At 53.3% G+C, this 16278-nt stretch overlaps 1 protein-coding gene across 1 annotated transcript; it reads left to right on the plus strand.

Annotated features, from left to right (window-relative positions):
* Positions 1 to 3424: 3424 nt before the first annotated feature.
* SLC16A6 (solute carrier family 16 member 6) lies at positions 3425 to 12410 on the plus strand. Its single transcript, XM_050319272.1, has 6 exons — positions 3425 to 3559; positions 5640 to 5881; positions 6482 to 6625; positions 7346 to 7474; positions 8378 to 9199; positions 9817 to 12410. Exons 2-6 carry the CDS (start codon positions 5647 to 5649, stop codon positions 10071 to 10073), a joined length of 1587 nt encoding a protein of 528 aa, XP_050175229.1. The 5' UTR covers positions 3425 to 3559; positions 5640 to 5646; the 3' UTR covers positions 10074 to 12410.
* Positions 12411 to 16278: the final 3868 nt, after the last annotated feature.

A 16278-nucleotide genomic window follows, 5' to 3' on the forward strand; every position in this document is an offset into this window, starting at 1 on the left:
TGCCCAGGTGGTTACAGCTGGATGAGCCACCTGGGAGGAATCACTCCAAGGATCCAAGGCCCCGGGATAAGCGGCATTAGCACCGTGCTGGGCATGGCTCCGAGTGGACAGGGCGCACCTGGGACGCACCTTGTCCCAGGGCAGGATTAAACAAACAAGTAACGAGCATTTTGCAAGCCAGGCAAGGCGGTTCACAGAAACTCACTCGGGATAAGTCCAAAACCAGACAAACCAGTTTGGAAAAGCCCCAAACCCTCTCCAATCAGGACACCCTGGGGTTGGCCCCGGGGCACAGGAGGGGAGATGTCTCCCCGGGATGTCACCGCTGGTGGTGCCGCCGCCCGGCGCTGGCACTATCTGTCATGTATTTATTACACATTAACCAGAAAGTTTACAAATCTTGGGGCCAGCAAGATCATTTTCACATTTTTCACATTCTTTCACATTTTCACGCCTGCCTGGAGAGCAAAGCAGCGGCCGGAGCCCAGAAAAACCTGATGCCCTTTGAAGCACGTCCAGCTGTGCTGTCCCCCCCGCTGGCACCCGGGGCTTGCACCCCACCCGGGGTGTCACAGCTCTGATCTCCTGCCCAAACCCACACTGATGGTCCTGTTCTCCTGCTGGAAGTCCCAGCAGGCATCTCCATCCTGGCTGCAAAGAGCAGAGAGATAAGGACACAGCAGGGGATGACAAATTCAAGACGGAGCGGGCACCCGCTGTTATCCAGGACCACTGCAGGGGCTCCCAGCATCGCCCCCTGTGCCAGCCAGGGTCAGGGAAACTGAGGCAGGAGAGCAGAAGTGGTGGCTCAGGCTGTGCACTGATCCCATGGCTGCAGAGTGATGCAGGATGAGGACATGACCCCATGGTGTGGCTCCTGGCAGTGACCATGACCCTGCTGACAATGCCCAACCACAGCCTGGAGGGGATGGACAGTGGGACAGATAGGCTTTCAAAGGGGAGAAAACAAAAAAAAAAAATCCATGTTTGCTTTGCAAACTAAACTTGCACAGATTTTATGTTTGATTCACGCACAGAGAAGGGCAGCAGGTGCCTCGTGAGGGGTTTATCCATGGGGCAGAGGCTAAAGGAGCTCTGTGCCTGCCTCGTTGGGGCTCCTCAGTCCCAACATGTTTACCAGCTAAGCTCCATTCCCGGTACAACCGTCCTGACAATGCTCTGAACAGAGTCAGGACTTTATTCCAGGAAGAGGTTTTCTGCTGGAATGGTTTATACTAGTTCCCTCTAACAGAATAAGCAGCACCGACAAAAACATACTTCTGCAGATTTACCAGGATTTCTGCCAGCTCCTGGGACAGGAGAATGTTTTTCACCCATCTCGCTGCTGGGTCTTTCAGAGAAAACATTTCACATGCCGAGCAGGGCCGGGCAAACCCCGGCAGAATAAATGAACTGGAAGTCCCGGAGCCATCCGGCGGCGCAGCCCAGGGGCCCGCGCTCCCCTTCCCTCCCCTGCCCTCCACAGCCCGCCCTGCTTTGCAGCTCCTGGCTGATTTATGCCCACCGACAGGAGGCTTGCTCTGCTTCCCTGGGGATTACAGAGCTCTCCAACACCGGCCACGCACCCGGGCTGCAAAAGTTCCCCGGGGGATGATGGAGAAGCTCGTCCTGCTGCAAGCGCTGACAGGTATGGGACGGACCCACAAGGGATGTGCTGGGGCAAAGAGCCCTGACAAGACACAGCCAAGCCAAGCAGCAGGGAAATCCCTCTAAAACAGGCAAAAAACTTGGGGGAAAAGGATTTTACAGCAGGGCTGGGAAGCCCTTGGTTGGAGAGTCTGCAGCCACCATCCCCATTCCCCCCACAGGGCCCCTCCAGCCCCCATGGCTCCCTGAAGCCTTATTGCTCTTGGAAGGCCCAAAGGAAAGGAATGAGAAGGTGAGGCAGAGACAGATGCAAAGGACTGACAAGAAATACCAAGGAGTAAATCGCTTTGGGTTTTTCATGCCAAAGATATTTGCATTCTTATTTCTCCCCTGGAGGCACAAACCTCTTTTGTTGTCCCACAACCACTTGCACTGCTGATGCCAGGAAGAATTTCAGCATGGGGAGGGTGACCCATTTCCAAGGAAAAGGCTGTATGACTGGAATATCAGCTCTACGAGGCCAGAGGGGTGGTCACCCTTTATCTGTGCCCCTGAAAGGCAAGATATGGATAAAGGGCAACCACCTCAGAGGAAACCTTGGGTTTCCTTGGAAGAAGGGGTTTTCCTGTGGGAGAGGACGATTCCCAAGGACACACAGGGCACAGTCCCATGGTCGAGCATTTGGATTTCAGTTTAGGGACTGAGAGGAGTGAAGCTGCTGGAACATCCCTGTGAGCACCAGCACTTGCTGGAGGCAGTGGCTCTTGAACCAGCACTGCCATGAGAAACCAGCAGCAGCTTTCCCAAAGTTCCCAAACGAAAGCAGCAGCTGATCTGCCTCATTTTGGGTGACCTGCAGAATTTTGCCCCCACTGCCCTTTGCTGTGCCACCCCACCAGCCATCCCACTGTGACAAAGGAAGGGAAAAGCAGGAGAAGGGACTCCGGCCAAACCAAACAGCGCAGCCCTTGCACTGAAGGAACACTTTAACCTGGACTCTGTTTCCAGGGGTGTGAACCAGGATCACCTAAAAATTCAACCCAGGGAGATGTTTTCTCCTAGAAGTACAAGCAAGGAAGATGGTTTCCCCTAAAAATCCAACCCAGGGAGATGTTCTCCCTCAAAAACGCAACCAAAGAACATGCTTTTCCCTAAAAAATACAATTAAAGGCGAGTGGTTTCCCCTAAAAATTCAGCCAAGGGAGATGCTTTCCCCTAAAAGTACAACTAAGGGAGATGGTTTCCACTAAAAGATTCAACCCAGGGAGATGGTTTTTTTTTTCCTAAAAACGCAACGAAGGGAGACGTTTCCCCTGAAAACACAACTAAGGGAGACGTTTCCCCTAAAAACACAACTAAGGGACACGTTTCCCCTAAAAACACAACTAAGGGACACATTTCCCTAAAAAACGCATCATGCACTGCACCCAAAGGAGACAGGGGCACTCTGGCACCCTCAAGCGCACAGGGGAGGGGGCACTTGCACATCCTGCATCCCCATCCCCGGGGATGCTCCAGCGTGCGGGGCTGCGGGGGGACTCGCTCGGGCACCTGCTCCCCGCGGGGCGCGGGTCCCTGCGGCAGGTGCGGGGCTGGCGGGGGGGCCTCTCCCTCTCTCTTCTCTCTCCCGGGGTCCCTGGAGGAGCGGGGCGGGGTGGGGGGAGCCGCTCCCGCCGCCTGCACCGCCCCTCCCCGCACACGCGGTGCCGCCGCTGGGGCGAGCCGGGCCCGGCGCGGCGCACATGGGCGCTGCGGAGCCGCCGGCGGAGACCGGCTCCAGCCGGTATATAAGGGCTGCGAGCGAGCACCGAGCAGCAGCAGCAGCCGCCGCCGCGGGCAGCGGGAGCAGCAGCGGCCGGCGGGGCAGCGGGGGCCGCCTCCTCGCCGAGGGTCGCCCGCCCGCTCGCCCTCCCCGGGCCATGGGCAGCCCCTGACCCCGCCGCAGCACCGGGTGAGTGGGGCTCCCTCCCTCCCGGGGGAGCGGGGTGGGGGAGGGCTTTGTTTCTATCTCTCTCTCCTTTTTTTTTTTTTTTTTTTTTCTCCCCTTTCTCATTTTTGGCCTCTTTTAAACGTTATTATTTTTTTTTCCCCCTCTTCCCCTCGCCCGCATCCCCGTATTTTTAGCCCGCGGCCCCGGCGATGCAGGAATCAGGGCTGAAATGTTGGGAAAGTGATGCAGGGAAGGGGGGGCCACGCCGGGCCCCTGCGCGCTCCGGCTTCTTAATTTTCAGCTTTTTTTCTCAACCCCCCCATCGCCATTTCTTTTAATCTTTAAACGTACAAAACGCACGCCCCAGGTCTGCGGTTTCGGGGTTGTTTTTTCTTCCTTTCCTTTTTTTTTTTTTTATCTCATCTCCTTTCTGTCCCTAAGCGTGCTTCTTCCTAAACCTACTCTCCCCCAATTCCTCGTGCGGTGACACAGGAATTCGCGGCAGCCCCGTCCCCCTTCTCGGGGGTCTCCAGGCACTTCCCACAAAACTTCGGGCGGCCGCCGGGGGGGTCCCACCCGTGCCCCCTCGCCCCCGGCGCGGGGCTGCAGCAGAGCGGCACCGCAGGGATGCAGGAGCCCACGCCTCGCTGCATCCCTGGGAGAAGGGATCCCACGGGAACCGCGCACCCGCCATGCAGCACCGCACAGGGGGTCTGCGGGCTGCGGGCACCACCCCCTGCCCCGCTCGGGGACCCCTCGCGTGGGCTCCCACCCCCGCCCAGCTCCCGGGGGGCGCCGGTGTCTCGCACTCGCCTGCTCCGCCGAGAGAAGTTGCCCGGGGCTGGGGGCGGCGTGGCCGGAGCCGCTCGGGGCTCCGTGCGCCGAGAACGCGGTGCCGAGGAGATCTGAGCAGAAAATGGAGGAGGGAAATGCCCGGTGGCTGCCGGGGCCGGCGGTGCTGGGGGTGGGGGGGAGAGCGCGCAAAGAGCCGGCGACCCGCGTGGTGCCCGGGGCAGCCCCCGGGCGGGACATCCGCGGCCACCCATCCCATCCCATCCCATCCCATCCCTCCCTGCCCTGGGGTGGCTGCTGGGAGCCAGCGCTGGGGCGTGACCCCGGCACTGCCGTGTGCCCCCCACCCACCCGCGCAGGTGTGCGACACGGTGACACCGGCACCCCCCGCACGGCTGTGGCAGCGACCCCCAGCACGGTGACCCCGGCGCTGTCCCCGTCCCTGCGCAGGTGTAGCAGTGACCCCAGGACTGTGACCCTGGCGCTGTCCCCCCGCACCGTGCAGGCGTGGCACTGACCCTGGCACTGTCCCCCCGCAGGGTTGTGGCAGCTCGGGAGTTCCACAGGGAGCTCCGCGTGGGACAGAAGCTGCCCCTGCACACCCACAGCCCCTGGTGACACGGAGAAGGGCTGAAGAGCCCCCCCATGTCATATGGGGTGATCCCCTCCAGCCCCCCCTGCCCTGGGGGGTGTAAGTGGTCCCAAGGGCTGCAGAGGAGCTGGTGGCAGCGGGGGGTTGTCCCCACCCCCTGTTTTGAGGTGTGGGCAGCCCTGAGCTGCCACTCTGGGGGCAGACAAGCTCCCCAGGAGTTCCTGTCATCCCGGAGCCAGCGGCTGTGGGATTCTGGACACCACAGCATGTGACAGTGGGTTCTGTCACTGACTGATCCTGCGGCAAAGGGGTGTCACCGAGGTGTCACCGGGCAGGCAGGGGGTGCAGCGGGGAGGGCGGGTGCCCCGAGGGGGTTCCTGCAGCTCCACCAGCCCGCGCTGGGTTCTGCGGTGGATCTTTCACGAACCCACCCCCTCACACCGACAGACAGATGACAGCTCCCGGGCTTGGCTGCTGGAAACAGCCTGCCTGGGCGCTGAGCTGAGAGTTTCTGGTCCTGCGCTCACCAGGCACCAGCAGGAAGGAGCCCGTGGGGTGGCAGAGGCAGAAACATCAGCCCAACTCCTCTATTTAATCCCTCGGCAGCGCAGGGACTGGCTCCTGGTGCCTTCAGCAATGCTACAGCTCCTAGACTGTGCCCCTTCTAGCAAAATTCAGCCTAAACTCACGCTTGGCTCCCTGTCCCCTCTTTTCCAGATCCAAAATGACGGTCAAAGCTGTAAAAATGCCGTGCACCTCTGCAAACGTTTATACTAAAGTGCCTGACGGAGGATGGGGCTGGACAGTTGCTTTTGCATTCTTTGTTGTGGAAGCCCTGACATACGGCATCATAAAATCATTTGGAGTCTTCTTCAATGACCTGATGGAAAGCTTTGACGAAACCAACAGCAGGATATCATGGATAATATCCATATGTGTGTTTGTGCAGACCTTCACAGGTAAGAGGAGCAGGCGCTCGGCGCGGGTGCAAGGGGCAGCCGTACTGCTGACTCAGCAAACAAGGACCTGGCACCTGTGACTTTTGTGTCTCTAATGGCTCCACTATAAATTAAATAACAGCCATAAAGCTCAGAGGCTGCATGAAATGCTAAGAAATGTCTGTCTCACCCTTTGAGCCCTGGCTCGTGTCCTTGCGCGGTGTAGGTACACGGTCCATGTCACTGGCCTTGGCCCGGCTGTTCAGGTCTCACCAGCAAGAGGCAAAAGCCAGAGCTTTGAAACCAAACTCTGCAGTGAAAAGGATTAGAAGTGGCTGGAGCCTTGCTGAAATCCCGCTGGTGTCTGGGGATGTGGGTGCAGGTTTGCCCCAGGCTCCCACGCACCCGTCTTTAAGTCTCTTGTGATGATTTTTTAGCACGTCCTCAGTGCCACGAGCTGTGCAGCGCTCCAAGGATGGCCCCGGGGGGACACTGCTCTGTGCGGGGAGGTGGCACAGCAGGAGGACCTGGGCAGGAGGAGTATGAGAAGAGCCTCTGGAGGAGATGGTGGCTGGTGAGGCTGCTGAGTTGGGTGTTGACCAGGGCTCTCTCCCTCCCCAGCTCCTCTGTCGACGGTGCTCAGCAACCGCTTCGGCCACCGCTTGGTGGTGATGGCCGGGGGGCTGCTCATCAGCACCGGGATGGTCATCGCCGCCTTCGCCCGCTCCGTCGTGGACATGTATGTCACCATCGGCATCATCTCCGGTGAGTCATCCTCCCCTGTACCTGTCAAACGCTCCCCCTGCTCTCCCGCAGCTTCCCGCGAGCCACGGGGGTTTCACCCCAGCCCCATCACACAGGGATTGCTTAACGCTGCTGCCCCTCCTGAGCTGACCTCGCCCTGCTGGGAGGGGGGTTAAGCTGAGCTCCAGGCTTGGCTTTCTGTTCTCTCTCACCCTGGGACTTAGTCCTGTGCTCGTGCAGCCGTACTGGGCTCTTCTCATGGACTGGGATCGCTGGGGAGACCAAACTGCTCACGGGGTCAAATCGTCTTAACTTCTGCTTCTGTCTCTTTTTTTTCCTTTTGCTGATACTTCTTCCCCCTCTCCAGCCTGGCCTTGGTGTCCTGCTCCCAGGCCTTGCTTAGGGGAGCAGTTGCTACAGGCTCAAATTCTTTAGGCAGATGAGGTCCTGAAAGTGGACCCCGCTGGCTGCTTTGGAGCAGAAGGCATTATCTGGCAGGTTTGGGAGGCTGGGTCTCTTGGTTTTTTACTTTTCTCTTTTGTTTTTCTTCCTCCCCCCTCCAATTTACAAAAAAAATAACATTCTGGTTTCCCCAATGATTTTCTTCCAGGGTGACTTGCTGAGTTGGCCGAAACGATACTGTGTAAATCACCACCGGGAAAGCCGACTTAACGTGTTCTTGCATCGGTGTTTCCCCCTCCTTTACTTGTTGTTATGGCAATTTTTGGCATTTATTCACAGGCCTCGGATACTGCCTCTCCTTCCTCCCGACTGTCACCATTTTATCACAGTATTTTGACAAAAGGCGCTCGCTGGTCACAGCAGTGGCATCTACAGGGGAATGTTTCGCCGTCTTCTCCTTCGCACCAGGTACGGTGCCCGCGTGCTGGGAGTTCACACGTGCGTGCCTAAAGCTCAGCACTGCTCCCCTCAACCTGCTAAAGCCCACAGGTTGTTGCTCATGTGCCCATGGCACTCGTGCCCTGCAGGCAGGGTGACAAATAATCCTCGGGCCGGGTCTAACGCTGCCCGAGCCGTCCCCGGCGGGATCTGCCAGGGCAGGACATGCCTGGCTGATACGCAGCCCGATGGGCTCCCTATATAGATCTGGCAGGCTAAAAATAAGACAGAGAAACTTCAGCTATTTAAAACACACACAGTACACACATAACTGCTCCTAAAGGTTAGTGGGCTTGTGCTTAAGCACGGGCAGCAGAGCCGCTCCAGCCTTTTGGGGACCTGTCCCCAGGCAGCACGTCCCTGTCACCCCCTGTCCTTGGCTGTTCAGGTGGTCCTGCTGTGCATGTGTGCTTCCAGCTAATCCCCAGTGCAAAGCTGCTTTGGTTGCAAATGAGGGCTGGTAATTCAGCAGTGACGTGCACCTTTGAGCAGGGCTGAGGGACTTCCTCTGGTAGCTGGTTTCAGGGTGGGGTCAGCGGCGAGAGGAAACTCGAGTGTTGGGTTTGCGCTCCTTCACTAAAAATAACACCCCCTTCACCCCCAAATTCAGAAGGGGCTGCCTAGAGCGTGGCTTCTGCTAGCCAGGTGGTAAACACAGCTTCTAGCTTTTGTCTGCTGCAGCTGAGGGCAGGAAGGTGGGTGCCAGACCCCTGAGCAGGAGGGACCCCCTGCTCAGCCTTTGCAAGAGCCAAGGCTCCTGGAACCCTCCAGTGGTAAAACTCGAGTGAATTCCCCCCCTGTGAATTCAACTGCTTGGTGTAACTGCAGGCTTTCCTAGTTACACTTTCTTCTTCCTCTGCCCTCTTCCCTCAGCAATCACAGCTCTGAAGGAGCAGATTGGCTGGAGGTACAGCCTGCTTTCTGTCGGGGTGCTGCAGCTTGGCATCACCGTCTGCGGATCGCTGCTGCGACCCATCATCATCAAAGAGCAAGAAGAAGTGAAAGCACAGCCTCCAGAAGAGTCCACGGAGACAAAGTACATGCTTGAAAACGAGCAAACATGCACCTCAATAGAGTCCATAGACTCAGGAGTCGATATAACTACCTCACCCAGCAATGTGCCTGGAAAAACCAAAGCAGAGCCGAAAAGTGAAGAACCAAAGCAACACGGACAGATCCCCGTTGAAAATTACAGCACCCCTCCAGAACCAAAAACCAAACTACTGGACTTCTCTGTGATGAGAGACTATAGCTTTATCTGTTATGCATTCTTTGGCCTGTTTGCAACCCTGGGCTTCTTCGCTCCCTCCCTCTACATCATCCCCCTGAGTCTCAGCCTGGGCATCGGCAAGGACCACTCCGCGTACATCCTGTCGGCCATGGCCATCGCCGAGGTCTTTGGAAGGATCTTTGCTGGCTGGGTGCTCAACAAGAAGCCCATCCGCAAGATCTACATCGAACTCATCTGTGTCATCCTGCTGGCTGTAGCACTGTTTGCCTTCCCTTTTGCCTCCGAGTTCTGGGGCTTGATGACATGTAGCATTTATTTTGGGTTCATGCTCGGCACGGTGGCGGGCACACATATTCCCCTCCTGGCAGAGGACGATGTGGTTGGCATTGAAAAGATGTCTTCTGCAGCTGGAGTCTACGTCTTCATTCAGAGCTTAGCTGGGTTGGCTGGACCACCCATCGCAGGTAACTCTCAAACTTTCATGTTAATTTGTTTTGTGAAATGTTTGACAGCTGTTGGTGCTGATCTCTCTCTGGAAAGGGTTCTGGCAGCGCTAATCACAGCACTATCCTAAAAGCCCCGTAATGAGTATTAGGAAATTCTGGGAGCCAGAAGACCGCTGCAATGCAGCTCTGCAGAGTCCCACGGATGAGGCAGTCTCCACTGAGGAACCTCAGAGGGAAGGGAAATACTGCAGTGCTACCCTGATCCTGTTAGAAACCCAAACCTGGCATCACTTCAGGCTCTAGCGACCAGCAGAGGCGAATCCCTCTCGCTGTGCCTGTGTCTGTGCCACACACTGCAGAGAGGGGAAGTCTCTATCAGAACAAACAGATGCTTGATGCATCTCGGGCTCAGAGTCCCTGCGGTGCCCAGAGGCTTCTGACTTGCCTGCAGATGACACCACGTACCCCTGAACACAACGGGTTTACTTTTTTAAAGTGGCATCTGTTTATCATCGAGTTCTGCCTGCAGATAAAACGATGCAGAGGCACCAGGATTAAAAATCTGCAGGAAGGATGGCTGGGCAGGGGAGAGGGGGAGCTGGCTGGGACTAACTGCTGTAATTGTTTTTTTGTAGGTGTCTTAGTGGATACGACAAAGAACTACAGCTCAGCCTTCTACTCCTGTGCTGCTGGCATGGTCCTGGGGGCCGTGTTTCTGGCCCTGGTGAGGCCATGCAAGACTGGGCTGTGCCACCACTACCAGCAGCAGCAGCAGCAGCAGCAGGTGGAGGAGAGCCCACCAGGGCCCCCTCCAGAATTACCAGATGACTTTATAGACATGGATATTGGAAAAGCAGAAAATTCAGGAAAAGGCTCTGACAGCGTGGTATAAAAAAAAAAAACAACAACAACCCTGTTCCTTTCTCCATCTAATGTACTCGGCGTAAGGCTGGGGGAAATGTCAGCTCTGCTCCACGTTTTAAAACTACATTCTAAAGGGAATGTGAAATTTTAAATGTGAACAGTTGCTACCAACGAATTTTTTTTTTTTTTTTTTTAAATATTAGACAGAACTTTTTTAACCAACAATGGAAAGCTCCATAGAAAATACGGATAGCCACGTAAAAATAACTCCTGTCTAGCATGAAGATGTGATGCACACTCTTGCTTTCCTGATAACAAGCATAGGTAAAGGTTCAACTGATCCCATAAATACTGACAACAGCAACAGCAGAAGCAGCTCAGCCTCTGACTGTCACCCATTCCCTACCACAAATTCCACACAGACAAGAAACTGATGATACAAACTGGAGACAAGCACTTCATACACCACCAATAGCCAACTGAATCTTCTGGAGGGATACAGACTCATGTTTTAGCTTTGAGGAGGAGGCTAGGCTAGATAGCTGACACTTAGAAACCATTGCTAATGATCTTAACTTGAATGTCACAAATGCTGGGAAATCAAAGGCTCTGTGTGTCTTTATGGCCAGTTTTTTACTGCACGTATTTCCTGAGATCATTTTTCTTCTCCTGATTGGGATCCATAGAACTGTTTTCTCTTGATAGCCAGATCTGATGTACTGTTTCTAATTTAACTAGTATTTATTAATTTATTCTGAGATTGTTAAGGGAGGTTAGCTTAAATAACTGGAGAGGAAAAATGATCTTCTGCATAACGGAAAGCTGTCTTTACATCATTCTCTTCAATGCCTATCTTGTATTGCTTGTGAAATTGTTGGGAAAAATTACTCTTACAGCATAAAGTGTAGCTGTTTTTAATAGGTAAGTCTTAAGTAACCCAGTTATTTAAAAAGGAAAAAAAAAAAAAATAATGAACTACAGATCCAGCATCTCTTTCCACGGAAAAAGGCTCAGCAGGATTTGGCCCAGCGTGTCTTAACGTACCCAAAACCTTCGCTCACAGGTGCACCAGGAAACCTCCCTGATGGAATGTGGGACCCCCCACATCTGTGGGGTCACGGGGAGGCTGGGCTGAGCTGCACCCCCTCCCCAGCTCTCCCCGCTCCCCTAAAGGCAGCAAGAGGCTTTTTTGGTTTTGTTTTGTTTTTTTTGCTGCTGCCATCAGTGAGAAGCGAAGTGGAGCCTGTGCACGTGGATGGTGCGAAGGGAACGACAAAAGACAAAGGGGCGAGCTGTTCATTTAGTCTTAACAGGAGAGATTCCTGCTCACGGTGACACGAGCTTGCTTACCCCACCTATATGCATCTTCTCGCCTCTAGGCAACTCAGGGGGACAAATCAAACAAGTCTGTTTCGGTTTGGATGGAAACCCAAACCACCGTTTCTGTGTATTTTAAGTGGAAGTGGCATCATCCATTAACTGCTACGCTGACCTGTCTGTGTTTTACCAGCCATAAGAAATGTGGGACAATCTGTGTAAAAAAAAAAAAAAAAGGAAAAAAAAAAGAAAAGAACAACCTCTTTTTGGGAAGGTGCTTGATTTGTTTTTTTTTTTTCCTGTCTTAGATGTCCAAAAAAAAAAAACAAAAAGAAAAAAAAAAAAAAAGAGAAACAGGCACTCTTGCAAAGTGGCTGGAGCAATTCATCCTCACTGCCCGAGACCCGCGGTCTCGCGTCCTTCCTCTGCCTCAGCACTTTATCACGGCCAGCAGAACCTCGCTGCGTTGCACCCAGGACTGGAAGACCCCTTACAGAGAACTGAAGAGTTGTGTGAATCAGTGATTAATGAACAAATAACCACGTCGCATCGAGATGTGCTTTTTATTTATTGTTTAATTTATGATACTTCAAGCGTTTTGATAAACGTTCTGTAGCCCGTCATTGTAAGGTTATTGAAGTCTTTCGTGACACGAGACCTCACTACAGCACTTTGCTATTACAACTGCTTGGAAGTGGAAACAAGGCCTCCAGGTTTTGCGTGTGTGTGGAAGCTCCCTGTTCTGCAGATTTGCGAGGTTCTACTGTAACTTAGGTTTGGGTTTTTCGCTTTGCCTTTTTTTTTTTTTTTTTTTTTTTACAACAATTTCCAATACAGATCAAATAATATGTTTGTCACTGACCTCACAGTCCGTTTCTGTTCCTGTCTGTGTAGCAGCACGAGCAGGGGAGCGAGTGATGAGTATGTGTGTGTGCGGGCACAGCAGACCCACAAGCAGGATTTACTGATTTGTTTGTAACGTACCCAGTGGACTCTGGAAATACTCTATAAACACTGAGATTTGCAATAAACTTTTTCTTTTCTTTTTTTTTTTTTTCCCCTTCTTTTCTTTTTTTAAATAATAAACACAGTGAAGAAACTTTCCTCCTCTCCCTCTTCTCCATCCCTGGGATGTCCCAAGCCTTCGCCCCGCGGGGTTCCTTGCGGGATGTGGCCGTTTCACCCCCTCCCAAAGTGCTCTCACAGCCTGGCTGTCACATGCCACTTCTCCAGCCTGAAGTGGCTGTGCTTTCCCTGCACATTGGGCAATCCAGCTTCTTCAAATGAGCTGCCTGGAAGCTGTGGATTAGTGCTGACCTCAAGGGTGCTCTTATAAACTCTTACCCGGGGAGCCCTGATTAGAGGGAGCCTTTTCTTCTCCTGAGTGGTGCCTGAATTGGTGGCACTTAGGAACATTACCCTCGTGCCTTCAAGAAGCACGCAATCATGTAATTATTTTATCATCTCTGAATTGCTGAATACTTTCCCCATGCCAGGCTGAGCAACTTGTGTATCAGAAAATCTACTTAAAAAAAAAAAAAAAAGCCACTAAATAGCAGAACAGTCGCACTAAGGAGCAATTTTCCCTCCCTCAAACCTAATTTCTTCTTACACCAGAGAGAGAGGCCCTTCCCCACTTACCCTGCGACTCCCAGCATCACCAAACCCTCCAAGGAGTAGCAGCCACATCCCAAGCATCACTGCATGCATTAGATTTGCAAATGAACTGCTTGCAGGAGGAATCATCACAGCCGCTGATGTGTATTAAGTACAATCTGTTTTTCGTTCTGGTTGCAAAAGTCCTAGAACAGAGGTGATCCCTGCATGCAAGCAGGGCAGGCTCGAGCACAAACACCAAAGTCCCGGGAAGCTAATCTGTCCAAATTTGACTCTGACTCAACTGCAGCAGTGAACAAACATTATTTGCAACAGTTTCCTCAAAAACAACCCCCCCAAAAAAGGCGCTGCAAAGGCTGCACACAGTTCACATAAATAAAAGCACGTTTAACTGTGGCACTATCAGATGTCTCTGCCTGCACAGAAAGAGTTCAGAGTCTTTTTTTCCCCACCTGGTTTAAATTAATTGCCCATGACCTTCTCTGTTATCCTGGCACAAAGGCATTAAGGCCAGAACAAAATAGGATAAGAACATATTTATTCAGTAGCACTGCATGTCTACTTAGTACCACGGTAAATAAGAGGAGAATGTGAGGCAGGACGTGCTTCAGCAGTCCTTGCTATTCCTCTCCAAAAGGGTTGTATAAACTCTTGCAGTCAATGAGGCCAGTGCCAGCCAAATGTAAATAGAGGAAATTACACAAGGTCAGCTTGGGGAAGGCCAGAAGCCCTCAGATCGTAGGCATCTGGCCTTTCTAAAGCAGAAAGGAAGCTGGAAAGTGGGGGGTTGTTTGTTGCTTTGGGGTCTTTAAAAAAAAAAAAAATCTACAAAACAAACCCCAAAAGCAACCAAAAGACAAAATCATTTTTTCCATCTGATATTAAAAGGAAGCAGAGCCTCTTGTTCTTTTTGCACTTATTTTAGCTAAGTTGACACCAGGTTCTTAAAGGGGACAAATGAATCTTTAAAAATAGCTAAACTGGTTCTGGAAAGAAAGCAAAGTAGGTGCTTACAAAACAGCCTGAATGTTTTAACGTGTCCCTTCAGATGTTACTTGTTACCATCTGAGATCATCGTGTTCCAGCTGCCTGTAGTAAACATGACCTGAATTCTCACAGTGATGCAAGCCCAGCAGCAGCCACCCTGTCCTTCCTTCCTCTTCAAAACTCATCCTAAAGATGCTTCACAGCTTGGGTTTAGGAAAGCCTTTGGTTTTAGGAAAGCATCCCTTTAACTTCTGGCTTGGTTTGAGGGCTGGGGGAAGCAAGTGCTGCTGGCCAGAGGGATTGTTTTATATGTGATGTCCACACCAAAAGACTGGACCCTTCAGGAAGAACTTCAGGAAGAATTTCTTCATGGAAAGGGTGGTCAGGCATTGGAAGGGGCTGCCCAGGGAGGTGGGGGAGTCACCATCCCCAGAGGTGTCCAAGAAATGACTCGGACATGGCACTCAGTGCTGTGGTTTAATTGACGTGGTGGTGTTTGGTCAGAGACTTGATGACCTTGGAGGTCTTTTCCAACCTCAGTGATTGTGTTCTGTGATTCCATGACCCCTGGTTCCCACTGGGACACTGCACCAGCCACACAGAGGAAAGGCTCCTGGGCATTCCAAGCTGCTGCTGGTTCCCAAAGCCGCTGTGCTTCCCACCGATCCCGGCAGCAAACCACGCACTTTCCCCCTCCCCAGCTTCACCCCCGCGGACTTTTACTTGCAGGATCTGCAAATCTGTGGCCCCACCAGCACAAAGCTCACTCTGCAAATTGCAGTTAAGTCATCTAATAAATCAAATGCCATCTCCCCCCCCCCATCACTGCAGTCGACGAGCTCCAGTTACAACAATTTGTGGTAAAATATTACTCACCAGCACTTTGGCCCGTGCGAGGCAGCTCTGCCTCGGCACAGACAGCCCCTAAATCACAGCTTTGTCACAGAAGCCACAAGCATAACCAAAAGACTTATTACACGCAGACACTGCGAGGAGAAGGCCAAGGAGACAATAGTTCCCTTCGCTTCCCTTTGTCAGAGCTTTCATTAACGCCGTGAACGTCTTTCTCTGCTTCATCCGCTGCTGGGCGCTTGCCACGCTCAGGCCTGGCACAGGAGCAGCCAGGACCAGCCCCAGAGAGCCTGAGAGAGGGCAAACCAGGGTGCTGAGCATCACCCCGTGCTCCTGCTTCAGCAACCTGCTCTCCCAGCAGGGCTGGTACCCCCAGTCCTGCCCCTCTGATTCCCTTTAATCTCCACCAGTTTGTCCATGTGCTACGGGAAGTTATGATAATTAGGCACTTTTAGCTCTTCAAGGCTTTTGCCTTTTGCTGTGATGTGGGTTTTTTTTTTTTTTTTCAGATGTTGCAAAATGAGACAAGGACCCAAAATCACCAGTGAAGAGCAAAGGCCGTTTTTGTGATCACACCTGGGGTTGGAGGATGGCAGGAGACAGGCACGGGGGGAACAGGGCAGCACCAGCACTGCCAGGGGGGCTTTCCATTCCCACTGCTGCCCAGTAACAGGGGGGTGATCCTGCCTAAACTGAGCACCCTCCTAAAATCCTGCCGAGAACCTTCCTAAATCCTGCTGAGCACCCTCCCAGCCACCACCCTGGGATTGAGGGAACAGGGTCAGCTCCCCTCACCCTGTCCTAACCCACTCATTCCCTGACGAGAGGGAAGGTTTCCCTCAGTGGGTATAAACCGTAATTTAATCACTAAATAACGCAGTGACAGATGAAGAGACGTGAAAAGGTCCAATCCTGACACCACCACTCAGACAAACCTGCTGCTGGAGCCTTTTATCTGCTCCAGGCACAGCCCTTGGCCAAAGCCACCCAAACCCTACCCCTCACAGGTCCTCAGCCTCCCTCCCTTTGCCAGCAGTGACCACCCCATGGCTCTGTGTCCCGGCCGGAGCACAGCGGTGACTTGAGGACACCACGAGGCCACTCCTGCTCCAGATGCTGCATCCACAGGCAGGAGCTGGCACAGCAACTGCTATCCTTCCACATTCCCACACTGCATCCATCCCCTCCTGGAGAACCGGGAGTGAAAGCAGGTTCTGGTTCGCACAGAGAGGAGGGGGGAGCAGAGCAAGGTGCCCTCCACATCCCGGCACCAGAAGCCAGGCTCGCTGCGGGATGGGACGCAGGACAGGATGTTCCTCTGCTGCTCCTCCGAAAGCAGCACTTTTGGCACGGGCCAGCCTTTGCCAAGCACTGCAACGTGCACACCAGGGGACTGGAAATTGGAAACGTGGAGCACCAGCTTGGAGCTGAACCCCAGAAAAGCCGGCTCCTTCCCGCAC

Source organism: Myiozetetes cayanensis, unplaced genomic scaffold (genome assembly GCF_022539395.1).
Source record: "Myiozetetes cayanensis isolate MyiCay16 unplaced genomic scaffold, myiCay2020 scf22, whole genome shotgun sequence".
In the NCBI taxonomy this organism is placed as follows: Eukaryota; Metazoa; Chordata; class Aves; order Passeriformes; family Tyrannidae; genus Myiozetetes; species Myiozetetes cayanensis.

Excerpts from the sequence above, each read along its gene's own strand:
- SLC16A6 (XM_050319272.1), top strand. The coding sequence starts at position 5,647 with ATGACGGTCAAAGCTGTAAAAATGCCGTGCACCTCTGCAAACGTTTAT. Across the intron at positions 5,882-6,481 it reads GTTTGTGCAGACCTTCACAG|CTCCTCTGTCGACGGTGCTC; the intron begins GTAAGAGGAGCA and ends CTCCCTCCCCAG. Across the intron at positions 7,475-8,377 it reads CGTCTTCTCCTTCGCACCAG|CAATCACAGCTCTGAAGGAG; the intron begins GTACGGTGCCCG and ends CTCTTCCCTCAG.